At 36.4% G+C, this 22,084-nt stretch overlaps 3 protein-coding genes across 3 annotated transcripts; all 3 read left to right on the top strand.

The window, feature by feature from the left end:
- The first annotated feature begins 4,494 nt into the window (after positions 1–4,494).
- LOC138709390 (cuticle protein 19.8-like) lies at positions 4,495–5,475 on the top strand. Its single transcript, XM_069840128.1, has one exon. It carries the CDS (start codon positions 4,533–4,535, stop codon positions 5,403–5,405), a length of 873 nt encoding a protein of 290 aa, XP_069696229.1. The 5' UTR covers positions 4,495–4,532; the 3' UTR covers positions 5,406–5,475.
- Positions 5,476–13,965: 8,490 nt separating this feature from the next.
- On the top strand, positions 13,966–14,857 carry LOC138709395 (cuticle protein 21-like). The gene has a single exon (XM_069840135.1). It carries the CDS (start codon positions 14,001–14,003, stop codon positions 14,787–14,789), a length of 789 nt encoding a protein of 262 aa, XP_069696236.1. The 5' UTR covers positions 13,966–14,000; the 3' UTR covers positions 14,790–14,857.
- Positions 14,858–19,623: 4,766 nt separating this feature from the next.
- On the top strand, positions 19,624–20,534 carry LOC138709385 (cuticle protein 21-like). The gene has a single exon (XM_069840123.1). It carries the CDS (start codon positions 19,658–19,660, stop codon positions 20,459–20,461), a length of 804 nt encoding a protein of 267 aa, XP_069696224.1. The 5' UTR covers positions 19,624–19,657; the 3' UTR covers positions 20,462–20,534.
- The last annotated feature ends 1,550 nt before the right edge of the window (positions 20,535–22,084 follow it).

Raw genomic sequence — 22,084 nt, 5'->3', positions numbered from 1 at the left:
ACATCACCCATCATTTTTACACAAAACTATATTTTATGATTTATATTAATAATGTAGGCACTAGTGATTTTGCTGCAACCATAACCCAGTTTTCGAATATAAAATTTTGTACTAACCAGTTGATGAGAATCCGAAACATAATCAAGAAGGCTGTGTGATGTAGAGAATGAAAGTCCTGAACAGTTTACCAGTTGAACTCAATGATTTAATAAGAGATTTAGAGTTACCCAAGGAAATACCAGCCCATGGGCAGAACATGTATGTATGTATGTATGTATGTATGTATGTATGTATGTATGCATGCATGTATTATGTATGTATGTGTATGTATGTATGTATATGTGAATAAAATTGTAAAATAAGACATAATATATGGGGTAATATAGAATTGTAACAGGTTTGTCTTACAGATATATGATAGATGAATAAATACAATACATATCATATCATATCATATCATATCATATCATATCATATCATATCATATCATATCATATCATATCATATCATATCATATCATATCATATCATATCATATCATATCATATATCATATCATATCATATATCATATCATATCATATATCATATCATATCATATCATAATATCATATCATATCATATCATATCATATCATATCATATCATATCATATCATATAATATCATATATCATATCATATATCATATCATATATCATATAATATCATATCATATCATGTATCATATAATATAATATCATATCATATATCATATAATATCATATCATATATCATATCATACCATATCATATCATATCGTACCATACCATATCATATCATATAATATATCATATAATATATCATATCATATATCATATCATATCATATCATATCATATCATATCATATCATATCATATCATTATCACAAACTTCAAGGATTAAACCATGAAAGGCTCATTCCGGTCTCGTGATTTGTAATTGTTGGATCATGGTGACGCAAAAATTTCATTTCTCGTGTGATAAGTCAGTGCCCAAATGTTTATGTTTGTGTAGAAAATGAAGGAAATACGAGCAATTAAAATTACATATTACTTTTGAAAAAATCCATCTTTTAGCATTTATATATCATAAACGTCCATTTTTGTAAATAGCAAAATAATAACATACGAGTACATTAGTACCAATATGATAAGTTATGTGTAATTTCTGAAAATAATTATGTTTAGCCTGTGTCTACTTAAATTGTACATTCTCTAAATGAAGTTAAGTGTCTATTGGTTTATAGCAAATTTTTTCATTTATCTAATGTCTTTTGAATAATAATTCAAGAAAATAAACCACAACGACAATTTATAATAATTTCTAACAGGATAAAAGCTTCATTGTTGCGAAATGTGTTCGGTAAGATTTATAAGTAGCACTTCTACGAGGGTGAAATAAAAATGGACAGAAGGACGTATCATCTCTGGTATAAGTTAGTGTGTGCCGAGAAAGCCATACCTTTTAACGAGGAATTGGGATGGTTGGGAGATTTTAACATATTCCGATGCCGTTATTTATTTTTAAATACCTCATTAACGAGAATGGCCCGGAGTTTACTGCAGAGGCATAGGCAGTAAGCACCTGAAAAATGTATAGACCCAACCAAAAAAATTCAAAAATGGCTTTGAGCGGCTAGGATGTCACACAAAATATTGAGTCGGACTGCAAGAAAGCATCGCTGGTCATCTTTAGGCTCTATTATCGATTAGTGTTAACTTGTAAATACACACACATAATTTTAATACAAAGCAATTAAGCCTACTGTCATTTTGAATTAATATAAAGAGTATTTTATAACATTTACTACTCTATGGTAATGGAACTGGATAAATGACAAAAAGAAAATATTGTTAACACATAGGCCTAATATATTTATACTTTTCCATAATTTTAACAAGTTTAATAAACGATGAAAGAGTAATGGAACGGAGAAAAATTCTCTCCGGCGCCGGGATTTGAACCCGGGTTTTCAGCTCTACGTGCTGATGCTTTATCCACTAAGCCACACCGGATACAACCCCGACGCCGGACAGAATCGTCTCGGATTAAGCTCCAACTCTTGGGTTCTCTCTAGTTGCCGCCCTCTGCACTACGTCATAGATGTCTATGAACGTAGGACCGAAGTCCACACATGTGCTGAGGTGCCGGAGAGAATTTTTCTCCGTTCCATTACTCTTTCATCGTATGATGACGCAGAATATCTGCATGGAAATATCATATGTACTTCGGTACATTAAAATAATATATATGATATGCGTAAATCACTTCGTGATTTAAGACGGCGCTTATTCCGTCGGACCCCGGCCAACTAGTCACTCATAACGAGTGCACCTCAGCACATGTGTGGACTTCGGTCCTACGTTCATAGACATCTATGACGTAGTGCAGAGGGCGGCCACTAGAGGGAACCCAAGAGTTGGAGCTTAATCCGAGACGATTCTGTCCGGCGTCGGGGTTGTATCCGGCGTGGCTTAGTGGATAAAGCATCAGCACGTAGAGCTGAAAACCAGGGTTCAAATCCCGGCGCCGGAGAGAATTTTTCTCCGTTCCATTACTCTTTCATCGTATGATGACGCAGAATATCTGCATGGAAATATCATATGTACTTCGGTACATTAAAATAATATATAAGTTTAATAAAACCTCAATTCCTTCAACATGTTATATTATATATTAGTATTTATAGTTAGTTTTTTTAAACGTGTACTATTCAAAAGGTAAACATAAATTAAATTAGCATGTATTACGGAAACTACAGTTTCTGGATTGCACAAAAAAATATTCTTTAAAAAATCAAATTGGCAAGAAATTTGACTTCACTTATACTAAAGCCTATTGTGCAGCAAGACACGAAGAAAATTATCCAATAATTTATTATTATGGAAGAGGATCGCTGTTCTACATGATCATTAAAACCAGTCACATTCTTCATGTACCTCATACCCGGATAAATTGTCTCGTAGAAAGTGGATCTGAACAAAATCTACCTAATGTTTTAACATAAATCGCTATAGAGCCTATACAGACAGGCAGATAAGACAGACAGACGGCATACCCAAGTTTTTTGGTAACAGGGATGCCAAAAACATTTATTCTCACGAAGATCTTTCAGTTGAATTTTTGTATCAACACAGTTATCTCCCTTCATATTGTAGTATAATGTATCTAAAATGTGCTTTTATATTTTAAACTGGCATCCAGAAGGCAACAGACGAAAAGGAAGATCAAAAGAAAAATGAATTGAGGGAGTAAAGAGAAGCATGCAAAATCATGAGCTTGCAGAGGAAGATACGGCAGAGAAACATTTTTGAAGAACTAAAATTAAGTTCGGATGAAGGAAAATTATTATTTATGGAAAATTGTTAAAAACATTTGAAGTCAATGAAAGAGAATAAGTTATTCTGTTGAAAAATATTAAATTTGTAGATTATGTATATTTACTATAATTGAGGCGGCAGAATTTTTAATTCGAGTCTCCGTTTTAAAATCTACTTCCTTACAAAGTTTCGTTTGAATATCTTGTAAGCAGAGGGCAGGGTAGCTAATTGAATGAACCCATGTACCATTACGTTGTTGTGGAATTCAGCAAACATCAGTGAAGATGATCCTCAAAGTGAGTGTGAGTCCATCCAGGATGTGCACTAAAGTGTAAACTGCACTCTGAAGATAAACTTTGAAGTGAGTGTGAATGAATTCTACATTAATACTAAATAACCTGTAATCTGTATTCTGTACCCGACAGATATTCTTTATTTTGACGTATTCAGTACAATTTATGACGTAACTATGAGATATATGTAAGAAATATTATTCTATTAAAATGATTATGAACTTGTAAACATCTGTAATGTGCGCTGTTCAATGCTGATGTTTAATGTCTGCTAAAATATAATCATATCGAAAGTATTTTGATAAAATAAGCTTGTTCTCTGGAAAAAGGGCCTATAAAATGTTCCAATAAAATATGTATAATTATAACACAATTAAAGTCGGAATGTATTATTTAACAAAAACTTGTAGACAAATATTATCATAACAGTATGGAAATTGTTATTTTGATAAAAGTGCAATTACCTAAAAATAAATCTTTCAATCTTCGTTTTCTTGAAACAAGACTTTTGCTTATGGAACCTTTTTCCGGCTACCGCCTCAATTATAAACAGTAATTTTCCCAAAGAAGAAAAATAACTATATGTTCATTAACATGAGTTATTTCTAAAAATGTTCCTTACTTGCGACACAAAAATCACTGTAAATATAAAGGTAAGTATTATTTCAATAGCATGCGTCGTGTTCATATATTCTTTCGCTTATTTACCAGACTTGACAATAATTGAACTTGCCCCACTCAGAACAAGAGTGACACTTTCAACAGCCTGTCGGTTAACATTGCAATTCGATGCATCCTGATCCAGTCAGACTGGAAACCGTATGACCCGTCCCAATAATGTAATGTATAAAAGCCAAGAACACTCTATGGCCTGCACATACCACAGTACAACACAATTTCAGTATGGCATTCAAACTTTTCGTCTTCGCCGCCGTCGTGGCTGTCGCCAGAGCCGGACTTCTAGGCGCCCCCGCAGTTGTGGCTCCAGCAGCCCCCATCGCATACGCCGCTCCTGCCGTGGCGCATGCCCCAGTGGCCGTAGCCGCCCCCGCCCCTGTGGCAGTAGACACTGACTACGACCCCAACCCCCAGTACAGCTACGCATATGACATCCAGGACGCTCTGACCGGAGACTCCAAGGGACAGCAGGAGACTCGCAGCGGAGATGTGGTGCAGGGTAGCTACAGCCTGGTGGAGCCTGACGGCACCCGCCGCACCGTCGAGTACGCCGCTGACCCTGTCAATGGATTCAACGCTGTCGTTCACCGTGAACCTGCTGTGGTCGCCGCCCCTGTAGCTAAAGTTGCAGCTCCAATTCCTGCCCCCATCGCTGCACCTGTTGCTGTAGCTGCTCCCGTCGCTAGAATTGCTGCTCCCGTTGCTGTAGCTGCTCCCGTCGCTAGAGTTGCCGCTCCCGTTGCTGTAGCTGCTCCCATCGCTAGAGTTGCTGCTCCTGTTGCTGTAGCTGCTCCCGTCGCTAGAGTTGCTGCCCCCGTTGCTGCTGTTGCCGCTCCCGCTTACGGAGGTCTTGCCTACGGCCACGGTCTTGCCTACGGTGCCGGTCTGGGTTATGGACATGGTCTGGCTTATGGTGCCGGTCTTGGCTACGGACATGGTCTGGCTTATGGTGCCGGTCTTGGCTACGGACATGGTCTGGCTTATGGTGCCGGTCTTGGCTACGGACATGGTCTGGGTTATGGCGCTGGCCTCGGTTATGGACATGGTCTGGCTTATGGCGCCGGCTTCGGTTATGGAGCTAGGCCCTATTACGGTTAACTGTTATAATATATTTGTTTCTTTGCTTAATATATTTGTACATAATTTAAAATATACGCTTTAAACAAAACTTTCGAGTGTATTTTGTAAAATCCTTGATAAGAAATGGGAGTTCAGAAGTTTCACACACTTTTCATTGAAAGAAAATTTGTAGAGACATGCAAAACGAATTAATGAAAAGCAGCAAATATCAACCCAGATTCTAAAATAGAGACTAAAGAGGTTGTTGTTACGTATATTTAATGCCTCACAAAACATTGGCAAGACATGGGACCAGAACGGGCTAGGTCTAACCAATGAGACTATTAGTATACAAGATGAGGAAGAAGCATAAGAACGATGATCATAACAAACAATTCACATCTGGACGCAATTACTGGTTTCCATATCAGATAAAATAATGTACTTTACAAGAACAAATAGTTGCAAATATGTATCTCACGCTATGGGCTGGAAGAAACAAAATCAATGGAGCATCCAACATTTTTGACAATGGTCCCGAAAGCGAATTTAATATACAATATTTTTTTTATACATAACTGAATCCTTTTACTTTGTGACAAGCTGCAGGATGTAATTGATTTTCGGGAATGTCTTTTTCGCTACTACGCCTCTTCCTTCCTTCCTTCTTTCCTTCTCAATCAAATTTTATTTAATAATATCTCATAAGTGTATTTATATATAATTTGCGCCATTAATATGTCCGCAACATACAGATCATGTTTGGCCAAAATAGGTTCACGTGGCCGGATTCGAGCCTAAATCTTTATGGGCTTCTCCGGTTCGTGTAACTAGAGCAAGAATTAAATATTTTATGGACCTTTTCTCGGGCCGTGATAGCGGTTTTTTTTATATTTTAAATAAATAACATGTTTGTCCTATGCCTGTAACCAAAGTTTACAGAAAAAGTTTGTCTTGCCCCTACATGTGGAAAATATACGAGTACAAACGGAATTTTATTTCTAATTTAATAATGCATCTAAAACAGTAACATGGCATATCAAATCGTAAGTTAATCAGTACACATTAATAAATGTGAACAAAGATCAATAATGGCAAGTGAGTACTCATTTTCACATTGCACAAATTCATTTACTTATTATTTTGTTGACATGATCGTTTTCTGCTTTTGGTTACGTTTACCCCGGTTGCACTACTTATTATACACGAATAATTTTAGTAAACATTATAATCTTCCATTTTTAGCCTTCATCGGCATACTTCAGATACTTTGAAGTTTCGAGCGGGCTCGGGTAGCACATTTCAAAATAATCTCGGGCTAGAGTCGAGTTCATAGAAGAACGAGTTGGACCAGTCCGATCTTTGACATTTTGACCCGTGTAGACCTCTAACAGATCAACACAAAAGTACAGAAAGCAGTTTAAATTACGGAACAAGTAATGACAGCTTAAAGTACTTGCCTGCCCTTTGGAGAAAAATGTGCAATTTTAATCCAATTTTTAAACACTCTTTTTTCCCTGATTACTTGACAAAAAATTAAGAATTTTCACACAAAATAAATCCCTCAAATATTTGAGGGGGGCAGTAGCGGCAATTTCTAAAGCGAGAAATGAGATTTGTCTGTTTTAGTCGTTGGACCCAGTTTTTATATTAGAACAAAATTTATTTCATTGCCTTGCTCGTAGAAGAATAGGCATACACAATAAGCTGTGAAAACATTTTTTTTTTCCAATTTTATTCCATTAAGGAAAAATGTCATTTTTTTTCTTGGAAATTACAATTACTAAATAAAAATTGAGATCTTGGAGTTTTAAATTAACTCTCTTATCCAGTAGGACTGTAACTTAGCTACATCAATCAAATTTATTTATTTATTTATTTATTCTGGTGTAGTTAAGGTCATCAGGCCTTCTCTTCCACACCACCAGAAATACAAATACAATAACAGAAATAAAAAGAAAAAAAAACACTATAAACAAAGAGAAGTCACACAAAAATATACACAGGTTGCAGTCACACAAATTTTAAATGAGTGATTAAGTATAATTAATTGTATTCTAATTAATTAACATAAACAAAAAACTTGCAATTTTAATCTACAGTAGAAAACACAAATCAACACTTCTAGTAATACCTAAAAAGCATTAAACAAGACAAAATTTTCCAATTTAATTTTGAATTGTGATAAAGTCCGGCAGTCCCTGACATCACTGGGTAACGAATTCCAGAGACGTGGTATTTCTACAGTGTAGGAGGATGAGTATAGAGACGTCCTATGATGAGGGTTAGAAAGAAGTGCTTGATGCCGATTTTGAAGAGTTGTAAGAAATGGAAAGCGCGATACCAGATAATTCGGAGTAGAAGTATGCATGATTCTAAACAGAAGAGACAGTGAATGTATTGTTCTTCGTTCCTTCAGACGCACCCATGAAAGTAACTGGAGGGAAGGTGTTATATGGTCAAATTTACGAGTATTGCAGATGAATCGTATGCACACATTATGAACACGTTGTTCTCTCAGCTAAGAGTGAACTTACATTAATTAGTAAGGAATCGCAATAATCAAAATGGGGCATTACAAGCGTCTGAATAAGATTCTTTTTTAGACTAAGTGGTAGAAATTCTTTCATATGAAACAAGGAGTGAAGTTGAGAAAATATTTTTTTGCAAGTGTGTGTTACTTGAATGTTCCAATTTAGATCGCTATCCATAAAAATGCCAAGATTTTTAAATGTTTCACTGTATTTAACAATAATCCCATTCAATATTATATGTGGTATAGTACCACTATTTTATTTTATTGGGTTATTTTACGACGCTTTATCAACATCTAGGTTATTCAGCGTCTGAATGAAATGAAGGTGATAATGCCGGTGAAATGAGTCCGGGGTCCAGCGCTGAAAGTTACCCAGCATTTGCTCGTATTGGGTTGAGGGAAAACCCCGGAAAAAAACCTCAACCAGGTAACTTGTCGCTACCGGGATTCGAACCCGGGCCACCTGGTTTCGCAGCCAGACGCGCTGACCGTTACTCCACAGGTGTGGACTTAGTACCACTATCAAGAGTACTTCGTAGACGATTATGTCCCATTACGATTGCTTGCGATTTCCCTGGATTTAACCTTAATGCAAATTTGTGTGCCCACAGTGAAATCGAATTTAAGTCTTCGTTTATTTTATTTACTGCGTCACTAATCTCGTCAGGGTGGAAATGCAAATAAATTTGCAAGTCGTCAGCATACATATTGTATTTGCAGTGTTTTATCATTTTAGTCACGTCATTAATATAAATCATGAAGAGTAAAGATCCGAGAACTGATCCTTGTTGAATTCCAGATTTCACGACACACCATCTTGAAGAATAAACGCATGCAATGACACATTGCTGACGTTCGAGAAGGTAGGATTCAAACCAAGTAACAGAACTTTCAGAAAGATTCAGAAGTCTTAATTTACATAATAGAAGGTCCGTGTCAACTGTATCAAGGTGCAAGAATGATGAAAGTATCTCAACTATAAGTGCACTTTGTGTTAACATTAGTGTTGTAAAATGCTGTGAAACTGAACATGGATAAAAATCATCTGCATGCTGAGGGTATGAAAAATTGTAAAACCAAATACACAGCTTCCTGACTATGAAAAATAATACAGTCAAACTCTATTGCCAAATTCGAATTGTTCTGACACAACAAATATATAAGACTGACAGAATGTGACGGACTGACACTTGAAGAACTGCACTTCCGGTTTAAAAATGGTGTTTCCGGTTAATAAAAACTCAGCTAATTAAGCAAACATCATAGAAACAAACTGATATATTTTTGAAAACGAGAAAGTTCAAACTTTCAGATGAAATTTAAAAAAATCAAATTTTTGAAGGAAAATAAAAAATTAAGGGTAGGTGAATACCTTAATAACAAACATACATTTGTTTGGTATTTTCGTACCCTCGTCTTGATGTGAAAAGAAAAACTCATTCTACTCGATGACCCCAATACAACTGCCCAAATTTACTGGCTAACAGATTGAAATTGGCACCGAGAGGTTATAGACTATATGTCAAAGAAGAGGATGGCAATCGTTTAAAAAAAAATGTGAAAATACGATGTAAACATGTAGCATAAGGGAATGTCTTGCAAATTACAGATATTTTCTCATATATATATTACAGATAATATCATAAATAACTTCAATTTTAAGTACGACTACCTTTCGTCAGACATTTTTACGATTGTAAATTCACAATTCTATTCCTGTAACTGAAAGAATGTTATCACAAACATTTCTCTTCCTCATATCCAAGAGGGTCATTTTTGTTGGAAGCATCGGTGAATATACGAGACTCTCAAGTTGCGAGTTTCCATCTAAAGTGAATGATATCTCTGGACAACTGCAAATGATACACAATACTGCCAGGCAACTTCAGTCTCACTGATTTTGCGCAAATATACCGATAATAGCAGTTAATTCCTGAATATTTATTTTATTTTGTATTATAAAATGTTATAAGCACGTAACAGTTTGCATTTTATGAAATGTGCTAACACCAAATACACTATTTACCAAAAAGTTATTGGGCACTGTTTTTGTCCCTTTAGAACCTCGTGGTACCACCTCTTGTTACTATAACAGCAGCCACCCTGTCAGGCATGCTCTCCACTAGTTTGTGTAGGATATCCACTGGAATGCGTTGCTATTCCTCCTGCAACATGACACTCAGTTGGACAGTGAAAGTTGGCCGCATCTCCAGAAACATCAATCGCCGGTCCAATTCATCGCAAAGGTGCTAAATTAGATTGAGATCAGGACTCTGTGTAGGCCAGTCGAACAGGTGAACATTATTGTCTGCATACCACTGCATAGAACCCGCCGAAACATGGGGCCAACTTCCATTGTCCAACTGAGTGCCATGTTGCAAGAGGAATGGCGACGCATTCCAGTGGATATCCTACACAAACTAGTGGAGAGCATGCCTGACAGGGTGGCTGCTGTTATAGCAACAAGAGGTGGTACCATGAGGTTCTAAAGGGGCAAAAACAATTCCTAATTACTTTTTGGTAGATAGTGTATTTTGCAGCTAGTCAACTTGCAGGTAAGTGTGGCGAGCACTATCTTTGGAATATACGAGCCTTCTACATTCGCTGCAATGCAAGAGTGCTCACTTCGACCCCGTCACACATGTGGAGGAGACGGATGAGAAATTCCGTGCAGACTACACCAATTTGAATCATCCTTAATAGGCAAATATTTACGGCTTCCTCGGACCCTGTGCCTCATTAGAACAACGTTTTCTTTAAAGAAACATTAATTGTCAACATCCTACTGTTTTCTTTATATAACAGACAAGTTACCTTATTGCGTAAATGTATCTGGAGGTTAAACAAATTATTTAATAACTGTATTACTTTCAACATAGAAAATACTTTCATTGTAAGTTCAGCTCATAATGTTGTCGCGAATCCAACACGCAATCTATGCAGCAACAATTGAGTCGTAAGTACTGAACATAAACAAAACACGTCAAATAGTTTATGGAAAAAGGCTGCAAGCAGATCGACAGACAAAATTCCATTATTTGCAGGTACCTTTAACTTTTGTATTCTCACGAAGGCCTCGAAATCGATTTAAGAAGCACCACAAAACTTTCTTTGTACTTGTAGTTTTCTGGTATAATCTGTGCATTTCGAATTGGCGGATCGAAATCACGTACAAAAGTACAAACCACGCACGAGTCACTGAACTGAAAACTGTGAACTGAAGCACTGGTAATTCCGGCTGTCCCAACTGACTTTAGTTGGGAATGGCCCAGGATTGGGGTAAGCACATGTGACAAATGCAGTTCACTGCTTGACCTTGAGCCGGCAGTTCGAAATGCACAGACTATAGCTGTAATGAGACTATATTCAGGATACGAGAATCCTCTAAATATGTAGGGTTAGTACAGTGATACAGATTAATATTCCAAGGAAAGCAGGGAGGCTACAGGTGAACACAATATAGGACCATCCTTTCAAAATATGTTTTTACTCCCATTTCCCCTTTATTCATTAGGGAGGATATATTCTAGACAAATAATACACCAATCGTGTTCACTTAACATTTTTACCATTCTAATTCAAAGCAATAGGTATCAATTCGCTTCTTATTCAAATCACTTGCACTGTTTCCTCTCCTGCGTACGCAATTTATTTCTGATCTCTACATAGGCTACATCTAAATATATCATCTTTTAATTAGTGCTGTCGATCGATCGAAATATTTAATCGATTAAATATTTGAATTTAATCGATTAAATGTTTGAATTTAATCGATTAACTGATAGATTAATCGATCTTTGATCGATTTGAAAAAGTTACAATATACTGTAATACACAACTATTGTTAAATTTAATTTGTGTTCGGTGATAAGCATAAGTATAAAATGTTATATTTTTGTTTATACTGTATCGTTATATTACAAAACAATACTATTTTAGTTATTTAATAACATATTTATTATGTAGTCTTATAATTTGTGTCAATTTTTCAGGGGATTTTTGAGACAAACACAAATAAAAAACATTATGAAGACAAGTCTAGTTAATAATGCTTCATCTATGATTTTAAACATATGAGTGCATTCATATGCCCAGAATTAAGTGCCGCTCTACGTTTACTAACAATATTTCCTCCATCGGTAAACACGAAAGAACTTTTTTCTGTCAAGCATTTTTCCACGATCGTTCAAATTAAGTCCAAACGTTTCACCGAGTTTACCTCTCGAATACTCATATGGCATAATGGAGTTCTCACTTTTCACAGAACACAGAAATCTGATTTTTTTCTTTAGCAAACTAAACACACACCCTTCATCTACAAACTCAGTAAAGAAACTGCAGTGGTCAAAACAGTAGACTGGTCCCTATTGTAATCGGATTACAAAATTTTAGAAAGAGAATAATGTAAATACTCTCTCATTTACACACAGTGTAGCCATGGCTAAGAGATGAGGGGGAAAATTCCAGAAAAGTACGTATTTCATATGCTAGGAAGATGAGCTAACAGCAAGGCGAAAGATTTCTTGGAAAACTATAAAACTTAATACGGGTTTCGCATTGAGTTTCAACTTATAATAGGGGTAGATAGGTCACTGTCCTCATATCTTCATCTCTTTCTGAAGTATTTGTGCAAAGATTTGGCCTATGCTAATTGCTTTGCAGTTACAAAATAACGGTACTATGTATTGTGCTTTAAGTAAGTAAATTTTGAGAGACGAATATTGTTAGAATTTTTAGTCTGAGTTTGCATTAACAAAATAATAATTAATAAAAAGTATAACCGATTAATTTTAATCGACTCGATTATTCGATTATATATTTTTGATCTATTAATCTTACAACAGAAATTGATCGATTAATCGATCAGACTAATCGATTATATCCCACAACACTACTTTTAATATCTATGATCGATTCCAGAAATATTTTTGCACTAATCTTTATGATCCACATTTCACTATCAAATAGATATCTAAATACTTTCACAGCTTAGCATTAATTAAACATTTTCTGTGTTTTGTTTCTTGGGCTTCATTATAGTCTGATAAGGATAACAAATTTTCAAAAACAAGATATTTCACTCATTAAAAAAAAAAGAGAGACAATGTTAACTTTTTCAACGATTCTTCATGCAATATACGAGTAGTTTAGTTTATATTTACAACTGTTATTTTTTAAGTCATCGGCTTTGTTTTTATTAAAAATTAATACCTGATAACTTTACCTACAATATTAAAAGTATTTAATGTTACTTATATAGAGTTCTATTGTCGCCTATCATTGCCTCCTCAAATGTAAAACATCCTTTAAAATAAAACTTTTAGTTATAAAACATTTGAACTTAAACCACACCAAACCTGGAACGATTACATCTAGGTACAATAACATGAGCAACGAGACACACTTGCCATGAAAAACATTACTAGCATATAAATAAGGAATTCAAAACAAATGTTACAAATATGATTAGACGTACTAGAACGTCACATAAGATTACATCACAGTAATACATAAAGAGATTGACTACATGCCCCTGCAGAGGTATGACGTAATTACAGCCAGCCGCGCGATTTGCCGACCACTGTACTAGAACGTCTTTTCTGTTCAAATGTGCCAAGAGAATAAAGAATTAGTTCATCCACATTTAAAGCCAATGGAAATTACAAAAAAAAAAAAAAAAAAAAAAAAAAAAAATGAAAATATTCAATTGTCTTAATTTGTCTACATGATATATCAACACTCAAAATTGTACCGCGCCCACAGACGTAAATTAAAAACGTTTTTATATTGACCAGCCAATTGCTAAATTTCTTCTAGCCTAACTTTAAAGAATCACTGCACTGGTATTCTTCAAATAGCATCTGTCGTGGCCTTGTCATATTCTTTCACTTATTTACTACATAGTAAGAGACTTAACAGGTACTACTCTAGCTCCACCCAGAAAAAAAGCGACATTTTCAACAGCCTGTCCGTTAAGATTGCAAAGTGATGGACCCCGGTCCAGTCAGACTGGAATCTGTGTGGCCCGTTTCCAACATAGTTTTGTATAAAAGCTCGGCATTTCATACAGTCTGCACACACTACAGCACAACTCCACCATGGCATTCAAACTTTGCGTCTTCGCCGCCGTTGTGGCTATCGCCAGGGCCGGATTTCTAGGTGCCCCCGCTGTTGTGGCACCCGCAGGACCCATCCCATACGCCGCCCCAGCAATAGCGCACGCACCAGTGGCCGTAGCTGCTCACGCACCAGTAGCAGTAGCGGCCCCAGCTCCTGTAGCAGTTAACACCGACTACGATCCTAATCCCCAGTACAGCTACGCTTATGACGTCCAGGACGCCATCACCGGAGACTCCAAGGGACAGCAGGAGACTCGCAGCGGAGATGTAGTGCAGGGAAGCTACAGTCTGGTGGAGCCTGACGGCACCCGCCGCACCGTCGAGTACGCTGCTGACCCAATCAATGGATTCAACGCTGTTGTTCACCGTGAACCCGCCGTGGTTGCCGCCCCCGTCGCTAAGGTCGCCGCTCCTGTCGCTGTGGCTGCTCCTGTTGCCCATATTGCCGCACCAGTAGCTGCTCCTGTTGCTGTAGCAGCTCCCGTTGCTAGAGTTGCTGCCCCAGTGGCTGCTGTTGCCGCCCCCGCTTACGGAGGTCTTGCCTACGGTGCCGGTCTCGGTTATGGACGCGGTCTGGCTTATGGTGCCGGTCTTGGTTATGGACATGGTCTGGCTTATGGTGCCGGTCTTGGTTATGGACGTGGTCTGGCTTATGGTGCCGGTCTTGGTTATGGACGCGGTCTGGCTTATGGTTCTGGTCTCGGCTATGGACATGGTCTGGCTTATGGAGCCGGCTTCGGTTATGGAGCTAAGCCCTACTATGGTTAATTGATGTATTTATTTGCTTAATGTACTATTTGTTGATAATAAAATTGAAAATGTATTTTTAAATAGAACTTTCAAGTTTGATTGTTTTTTCCTTCACTCCTGAATACACAAGTGAACCGATGAATTATATAAGAATACCAACGTAACTTCTGAACTAGAGACTAAGAGGTCGTCGATCTATTGGATATCTCAGTCAACATTAGTAAGAAATGAAATCTACGTAGGCTATGCCTAGGCCTGAGTATTATTAGAAGATTATAAAAATACAGTGATTTTAACAACAAAAATATTTTGATGTTTGGACATATCTACAGTTTCCCATACTTAAGTATATACCTAAGTGAATTATAGATAAATACAATATAATATTTGTTACTCAGTCAAATGACAAATCAATGTAAAATAATGACTTATATTATATGGTCATTAAGTTTTATACACATAAATTACATACTGCAAACGTTTTCGCCCATTCAGGCATCTTCAGGCACAATTATACAATATCTCAATATCAAACTGTATAGTCATTACATTGGTGGTAGATAAACTGTTTAAAATTAATGATGTACAACATCTCCATGATTAAAATGTAATGTTACAGGTCATAAAATTAAAATAATATTAAAATTAGAAACAACGTAGTGTTATGATTTAAACTTCATAATATTCTGTGAAACTCTTGTTCAGTAGAGTCCAATGATTGATGGGTTATATCTGAAATATATAAATATGAAATAGAAATGGCAAATTATAAAATTTAAAAGTACGATTGGAATGGATAATGAAAGTACTCACGTCGTTTGAACGTGGCAACTGTATAGGTCACTGTGAAACATCCTATGTTTAAAGTAGTTATCTGTAATGAAATAATAAATAAAAATTTTGAAGAATTTGAAAATGACTGAAAATGTAATAGACACTGGACATGAATTAGGTCCAACACATAAAACTTTAAAAATATTAAAATCAGGAATAGATACAAAATTAATTAACTCTGCAGAAGAATATTATATTGAAAAACAGATTCAAATAGAGAACAGCATTCTTAATGAAAATTTGACTCAATTTCGGAATCCCCTATACAACCTCTAACCCCATCACAACGCAATATCCTTCCGCTTTAGTTGTTTACACGAACACTCACTTCGCCCACGTCATATTAGCTACAGGTCCGATAGCAGCAGGTCGTCCCACATCTTCGTAAGTACGTCTATAAATTAACATTTTCAACTTAATGACCATATAATATAAGTCATTATTTTACATTGATTTGTCATTTGATTGAGTAACAAATATTATATTGTATTTATCTATATTAATTGACAATCTGAACAAATTTCATCATACTCTCTAACTAAGTGAATTAGATTGGTAATGCATTTAGGCCTACAAGCTGAAACAGTTGATAATATGGAACTCAACAGAGTACTGATCTACATAATCTTTTTTTCCGAAACAAGTAAACATAATACTGTAACAATATAAGATTCTTTTCAGATCTTCGGTAACATTAAATGCACACAGATTATGAATTCCGTCAGGAAGGAAACTTGTCCGAGAAGTGCTGCACATTTTACCGTTGCGATGTCCCTGAGCTGACAAAAGTTTGCTTCTGCATGTTTCTACCTTTTTTAAAACCTAAAAGCTTTTTATGCGAAATATACGGAACAATACAGTAATTACACTATCGCAATTTTTAGGATTACGGCAAATATTTGGAGCGCATCTTCGTATTATAATTGTATACTATAAGATTTTGATTGTGATATATAAATGAAAATATGCATATTAACTAAATCTACTACAAGTGTGAAGAAGAAGAAGAAGAAGAAGAAGAAGAAGAAGAAGAAGAGACAAGTATAAAATCCTAACACGAGTTAATTATAATTAGTTCACTTTTTTTAATAATCACGCAATACTATATTTTACAAAATTAAAAACATGGGCAAATTATATTAGAACAGAAGGAAACTGACAAAATCAGCACCAAATTTTATAACATTTAATACATTTGTTACTTGCAAATAACAGTGCTTCAGGATATCCCCTACATATCTATAAATTTTATTCTCAAATTGAATTGGTCCTTCAAGAATTAGGACCGAGTCGGCCAACTTCGACCACCCGCTGACATTTCTCGAAGACAAAGCAGTGTTCTCGCGGCCGGTGCAAGAGGAAGCATAGGAATTAAATACACCAACGTCTGTTCTCGAAGTCACTAGTCTTCGAAGTTTCTAGATATTCATCGAAACTAATTTTAAAATATTGTCGATAATAATATTGTGCAGACTGTTACTAACAAAGACAAATATCTAATTAATCTAGAGAAGGAAGGAAGGAAGAAACAATACAAAAGCAATCAAATAGATAATTTAAATTCAAATTGTATGGTAAAAATATGGATGTGGGCAATGTAAAGAGCTTTCTGCTGGTTATGACAAATCTCATATGTGCATTTCCAGCTTGTTCTTTTTTTTATCGTGTTATTATCGTCCACCCTGAATGACAATATTCACTCATTCTCAAAAAAGGAACAGTTTTTTTAAGATTATGGTCATTTTTTCAAAAACTTGCACTGCTGGTATCACTGGTCTTATCTTTGTATTATTCATCACCATCATCATATCATCATCCTTGAACCAGTAACATTGACCGCTGATCATTAAAGTAGCTCTTGCTTAAGTACCAAAATAAAACAGAAAACATAAAAGTATTTTTACTATATTCTGACGGCGTGATTTACATTTAGGAAGTTACGAACATGACAAAGTACTGTAGTGATATCTCGTAAACTTATAGGTAAAAAGTTTTTTTTCTTTTATCTTTTCATTTATGTGTCATATAAATAACTAATTTCTAATCTCATTTTCCCAAATAAAAATTCTTGTAATATCAGAAGTATTCCGCTTGGTCTGAAATATATTTTCATTTGTTTCATAGAACTCGTTACAAATTATAAAGGCATCTAGTTATCAACATTAAATAGAAATGATGAATCACAGCTTTTCTCTATGTATTATTTTTAAATGTCAGTACTGTATAACAAATTTTTATCAAATATTTGATATTTATTTCTCAGTCAACTTTATAATTCCTACTTGTGGTACACCTCTACAATTTTATCAAATATAGATAATAATTTCTTAAAAAAAACAGATATTTGACTAAAATTAAAAAATGTTAACTTATACAACGAGCCCTTATGTAGCTAAGGCGCTTTAGTCAGCACCTTTAGAATTGTTCTTTCAAATGTAATTGCATTCGTTTTCAAAATACGATTTTATGAATTATTGTCAACTAATTAAATTTCTATAGTGTTACTGGTGTATAGCCTATAATGCTCTATTGTTCTTAACTTATTTATAGAGTTGTATCAACGGCGAGTTTATCTAACATCGATGGAATTGCTGATACCGAGACGGTACTCAGTTGAGTCCGTGAATCAACCATGGAATTACCTGACAGTTGAAAAAACGTCGGAAAAAAAAACTAAACCAGTTAATCAGCCCAATTACGATTCGAACCCATGCCCAAATACTGTCTTTGGAACATACCAGTAAGTCACTCTACTGTTAGTTATCATGATCCGATTATCTATAGAAGAAGATCATGAAGTAGAATTCCTAGACTTAAATTATCACTGAAATTCAAAAGACATACGGGTAGTTAACCATTTCCATTTTCTAAAAATGTTGCCACGATATAAATTAAATTTCATTTTTAACGAACCATACACTTGTAAGACTCCTCCACGACACTATCTCCTAACAACTGAATAGATCCTAGTATTAACAATTAGGGTTTTTGTATAAAAACTTTTAAAGGCTCTGATATTAGCAATAGATTGTTTTGTCTGTTAAAAATGTCTCCATTACTGTCATTAATATCATAAGCTTCTTCCTTTACTATAAATATCTACAGACATTGTGTAAGCACTCACTCTCAAGATATTACTAATAATAAAGTATGAAGTATAATACAATTCGTTTGTAGTTTCCGAGATGACCGATCGTCCGAAGGCGGTAGGCCTATAAACTAAACTACGTTCAAAATCATTATATTTGACCCAGGGAAACCTGCACGAATCGTAGCGTTCCCAATCTTCCTCGTGCTACATGTCGACACTACTCCCTCGCTATCCTGTCGAGTAATTGCCTATCTCGTCTCCATTACAGATGGGGATTAACTTCTAAGCAGTGCTGTCAAATACGACTTACGATTAAAGATAAATCTCTTAATTTCGAACTCTCCCACCTCACCTTAGTTATTTAGCGACGCTGTAACAACTACGAGACGATGGCATTGGTGATAGCGATGTGATATATGACGAGATGCGACCGAGGATTTGCCATAGATTACCTGACAGTCGCCTTGCGATTGAGGAAAACCTCAAAAAAGCCAAACCAGGTATCAGCCCAAGCGGGAATCAAACCCACGCCTTAGTGCAACTCCTGAACGGCAGATAAGCGCCTTAGCCGACAACACTAACTAGAGGCCAATATCCGAAATAGACAAAATGATACGAATACCAGTTCATCCTTGATATATTCGAAGACAGTGGAAAATATTCATTACCTTCCTCTCAAATAAATTTCTCCTTGGCAGTGTCTCAAAAATCACTGCTTTCATACTATTTAAACAGTAATCTGTCTTGGCCTTGTCATATTCTTTCACTTCACTCATTTAAGAGACTTAACAAGAACTACTTTTGCTCCACCCAGAAAAGTGACATTTGCAACAGCACTGCAATGTGATGCATCCCGATCCAGTCAGACTGGAACGTGTGTGGCCCGTTTCCAGTCCAACATAGTTTTGCATAAAAGCTCCACATTTCATATAGTCTGCACACATCACAACACAACACCACCATGGCATTCAAACTTTGCATTTTCGCCGCCGTTGTGGCTATCGCCAGGGCAGGATTTCTAGGTGCCCCAGCTGTTGTGGCACCCGCAGGACCCATCCCATACGCCGCCCCAGCTATAGCGCACGCACCAGTGGCCGTAGCGGCCCCCGCTCCTGTAGCAGTTAACACCGACTATGACCCTAATCCCCAGTACAGCTACGCTTATGACGTCCAGGACGCCATCACCGGAGACTCCAAGGGACAGCAGGAGACTCGCAGCGGAGATGTAGTGCAGGGAAGCTACAGTCTGGTGGAGCCCGACGGCACCCGCCGCACCGTCGAGTACGCCGCTGACCCTATCAATGGATTCAATGCTGTTGTTCACCGTGAACCAGCCGTTGTTGCCGCCCCCATCGCTAAGGTCGCCGCTCCCGTTGCTGTAGCAGCTCCCATTGCCAGAGTTGCCGCGCCAGTAGCTGTGGCTGCTCCCGTTGCCAGAGTTGCCGCGCCAGTAGCTGTGGCTGCTCCCATTGCCAGAGTTGCCGCGCCAGTAGCTGTAGCAGCTCCCGTTGCCAGAGTTGCCGCGCCAGTAGCTGTAGCTGCTCCTGTTGCCGCCCCCGCTTACGGAGGTCTTGCCTACGGTGCCGGTCTCGGTTTCGGACGCGGTCTAGCCTATGGAGGCGGTCTAGGTTATGGACATGGTCTGGCTTATGGAGCCGGTCTTGGTTATGGACATGGTCTGGCTTATGGCGCCGGTCTTGGTTATGGACATGGTCTGGCTTATGGCACTGGCTTCGGTTATGGAGCTAAGCCCTACTATGGTTAATTGATGTATTATATTTATTTGCTTACTGTACTATTTGTTGATAATAAAACTGAAAATGTATTTTTAAAACTAACATTGAATTTTCTTTCACTAGTTTAAAGAAAATCTGAATACACAAATAGACCGATGAATTATACAAGAATACTAACATAACTGCTAAAATAGAGGTCGTCGATCTATTGGATATCATATTATAAGAAAGCTTAGCAAGAAATAAGATGCAAACAGGCTTTGCCTAGGCCCTTAGTATTATCAGAAAAATCAAGATAAGATTATAGAAATAGAGTGATTTTAACAACATAAGTATTTCATGTCTGGACCTATCTACAGTTTTTCATACTTACATAACTAATGTAAGTGAATTTCATTGGTAACGTATTTTCAAGCTGAAACAGTTGATAATGTGGAAATCAATAAGGTACTGATCTATATGTTTTTTCCGAAAGAAGTAAGGTAAGGTTAAATGCAAAGAGATTATGAATACTGTTATGAACGAAACTTTTCCGAGAAGTGGTGTACATTTTACCGTTGCGATTCTCCGGAGCTAACAAAAATTTGCATATCCTCCTGTGTCCTGAGACATTTTTTATTTTATTTTTAAAGTTCAATATAATTCTATACTTAAATACTCTCAGAACTCAGGAGGTAAAGGTTACTTATAATTTTCTTTAAACCCTAGAAGCTTTGTACGCGAAATGTGCAATAACTAAACTATAGCATTTTTTGAGTTTAAGGGAAATATCTGGAGGCAATCTTTGTTATATAATTATGCAGTATGAGACTATGGTTGTGATGTTTAAATGAAAATATTCACATTTACTACATATACTAAAAGCATAAAGAAGGAAAGGCAAACATTGAATGTAACACGAGTTAATTATTTCAGTTTTGTTATAGATAATTACGCATTACTATTTTAAAAAATAAACACAGGGGCAAATTATATCAGAACAGAAGGAAACTGATTAAATCAGCACTAAAATTTATCTTCCAATTACAACATCTGCTGAACTTATTACTTGTAAATCATAGTGAGTCTGGGTATGGTCTACAAATCCATAATTTAGGTTCTAAAATTGACTTGGACCTTCAAGAATTAGAACAGAGTCGGTCAACTTCGTTTATCTGCTCATGCCTCTAGAAGACAAAGCAACGTTCTCGTCGCCCGTGCAGCAGGAAACACAACGATTAGAAATTTCAATCTGCTGTTCTCGATATATTGCCCGGTAAAGATATTGTATCGAGTATTACTAACAAAGACAAATCTAAATAACCCAGAGAAAAAAAGAGAGAAACAACAAAGAGCGGAAAGCAATTAAATAGATAAGTTAAATTCAAATGTTCTGGGAAACATATGGATGTAAACAATGTAAAAAGCTTTCTACTAGTTATACTCGTATTTATACATGCCTCATACGTACATTTTCAGCTTGTTCTTATTTTTCTATCGTGATTCTATCTTCCGGCTTGGAAGGCTAGCATCAAAACTTCTAGACGATAGGTACAATAGGAATGACGACGACGAAGAAGATGAGTCTATCTTCCACCCTCAATAGCAGAATTAATTCTAGAAAAACGGACACTGTTCCCTGATTCTGGACATTTCAAATATTACACTATTGG

This window comes from Periplaneta americana, chromosome 11, assembly GCF_040183065.1.
Source record: "Periplaneta americana isolate PAMFEO1 chromosome 11, P.americana_PAMFEO1_priV1, whole genome shotgun sequence".
NCBI classification, from domain to species: Eukaryota; Metazoa; Arthropoda; class Insecta; order Blattodea; family Blattidae; genus Periplaneta; species Periplaneta americana.
Note: the sequence above shows the minus strand (reverse complement) of the source record. Positions and strands in the feature narration are given on the sequence as shown.

Coding starts and splice junctions, on each gene's coding strand:
- LOC138709390 (XM_069840128.1), top strand. CDS start 4,533: ATGGCATTCAAACTTTTCGTCTTCGCCGCCGTCGTGGCTGTCGCCAGA.
- LOC138709395 (XM_069840135.1), top strand. CDS start 14,001: ATGGCATTCAAACTTTGCGTCTTCGCCGCCGTTGTGGCTATCGCCAGG.
- LOC138709385 (XM_069840123.1), top strand. CDS start 19,658: ATGGCATTCAAACTTTGCATTTTCGCCGCCGTTGTGGCTATCGCCAGG.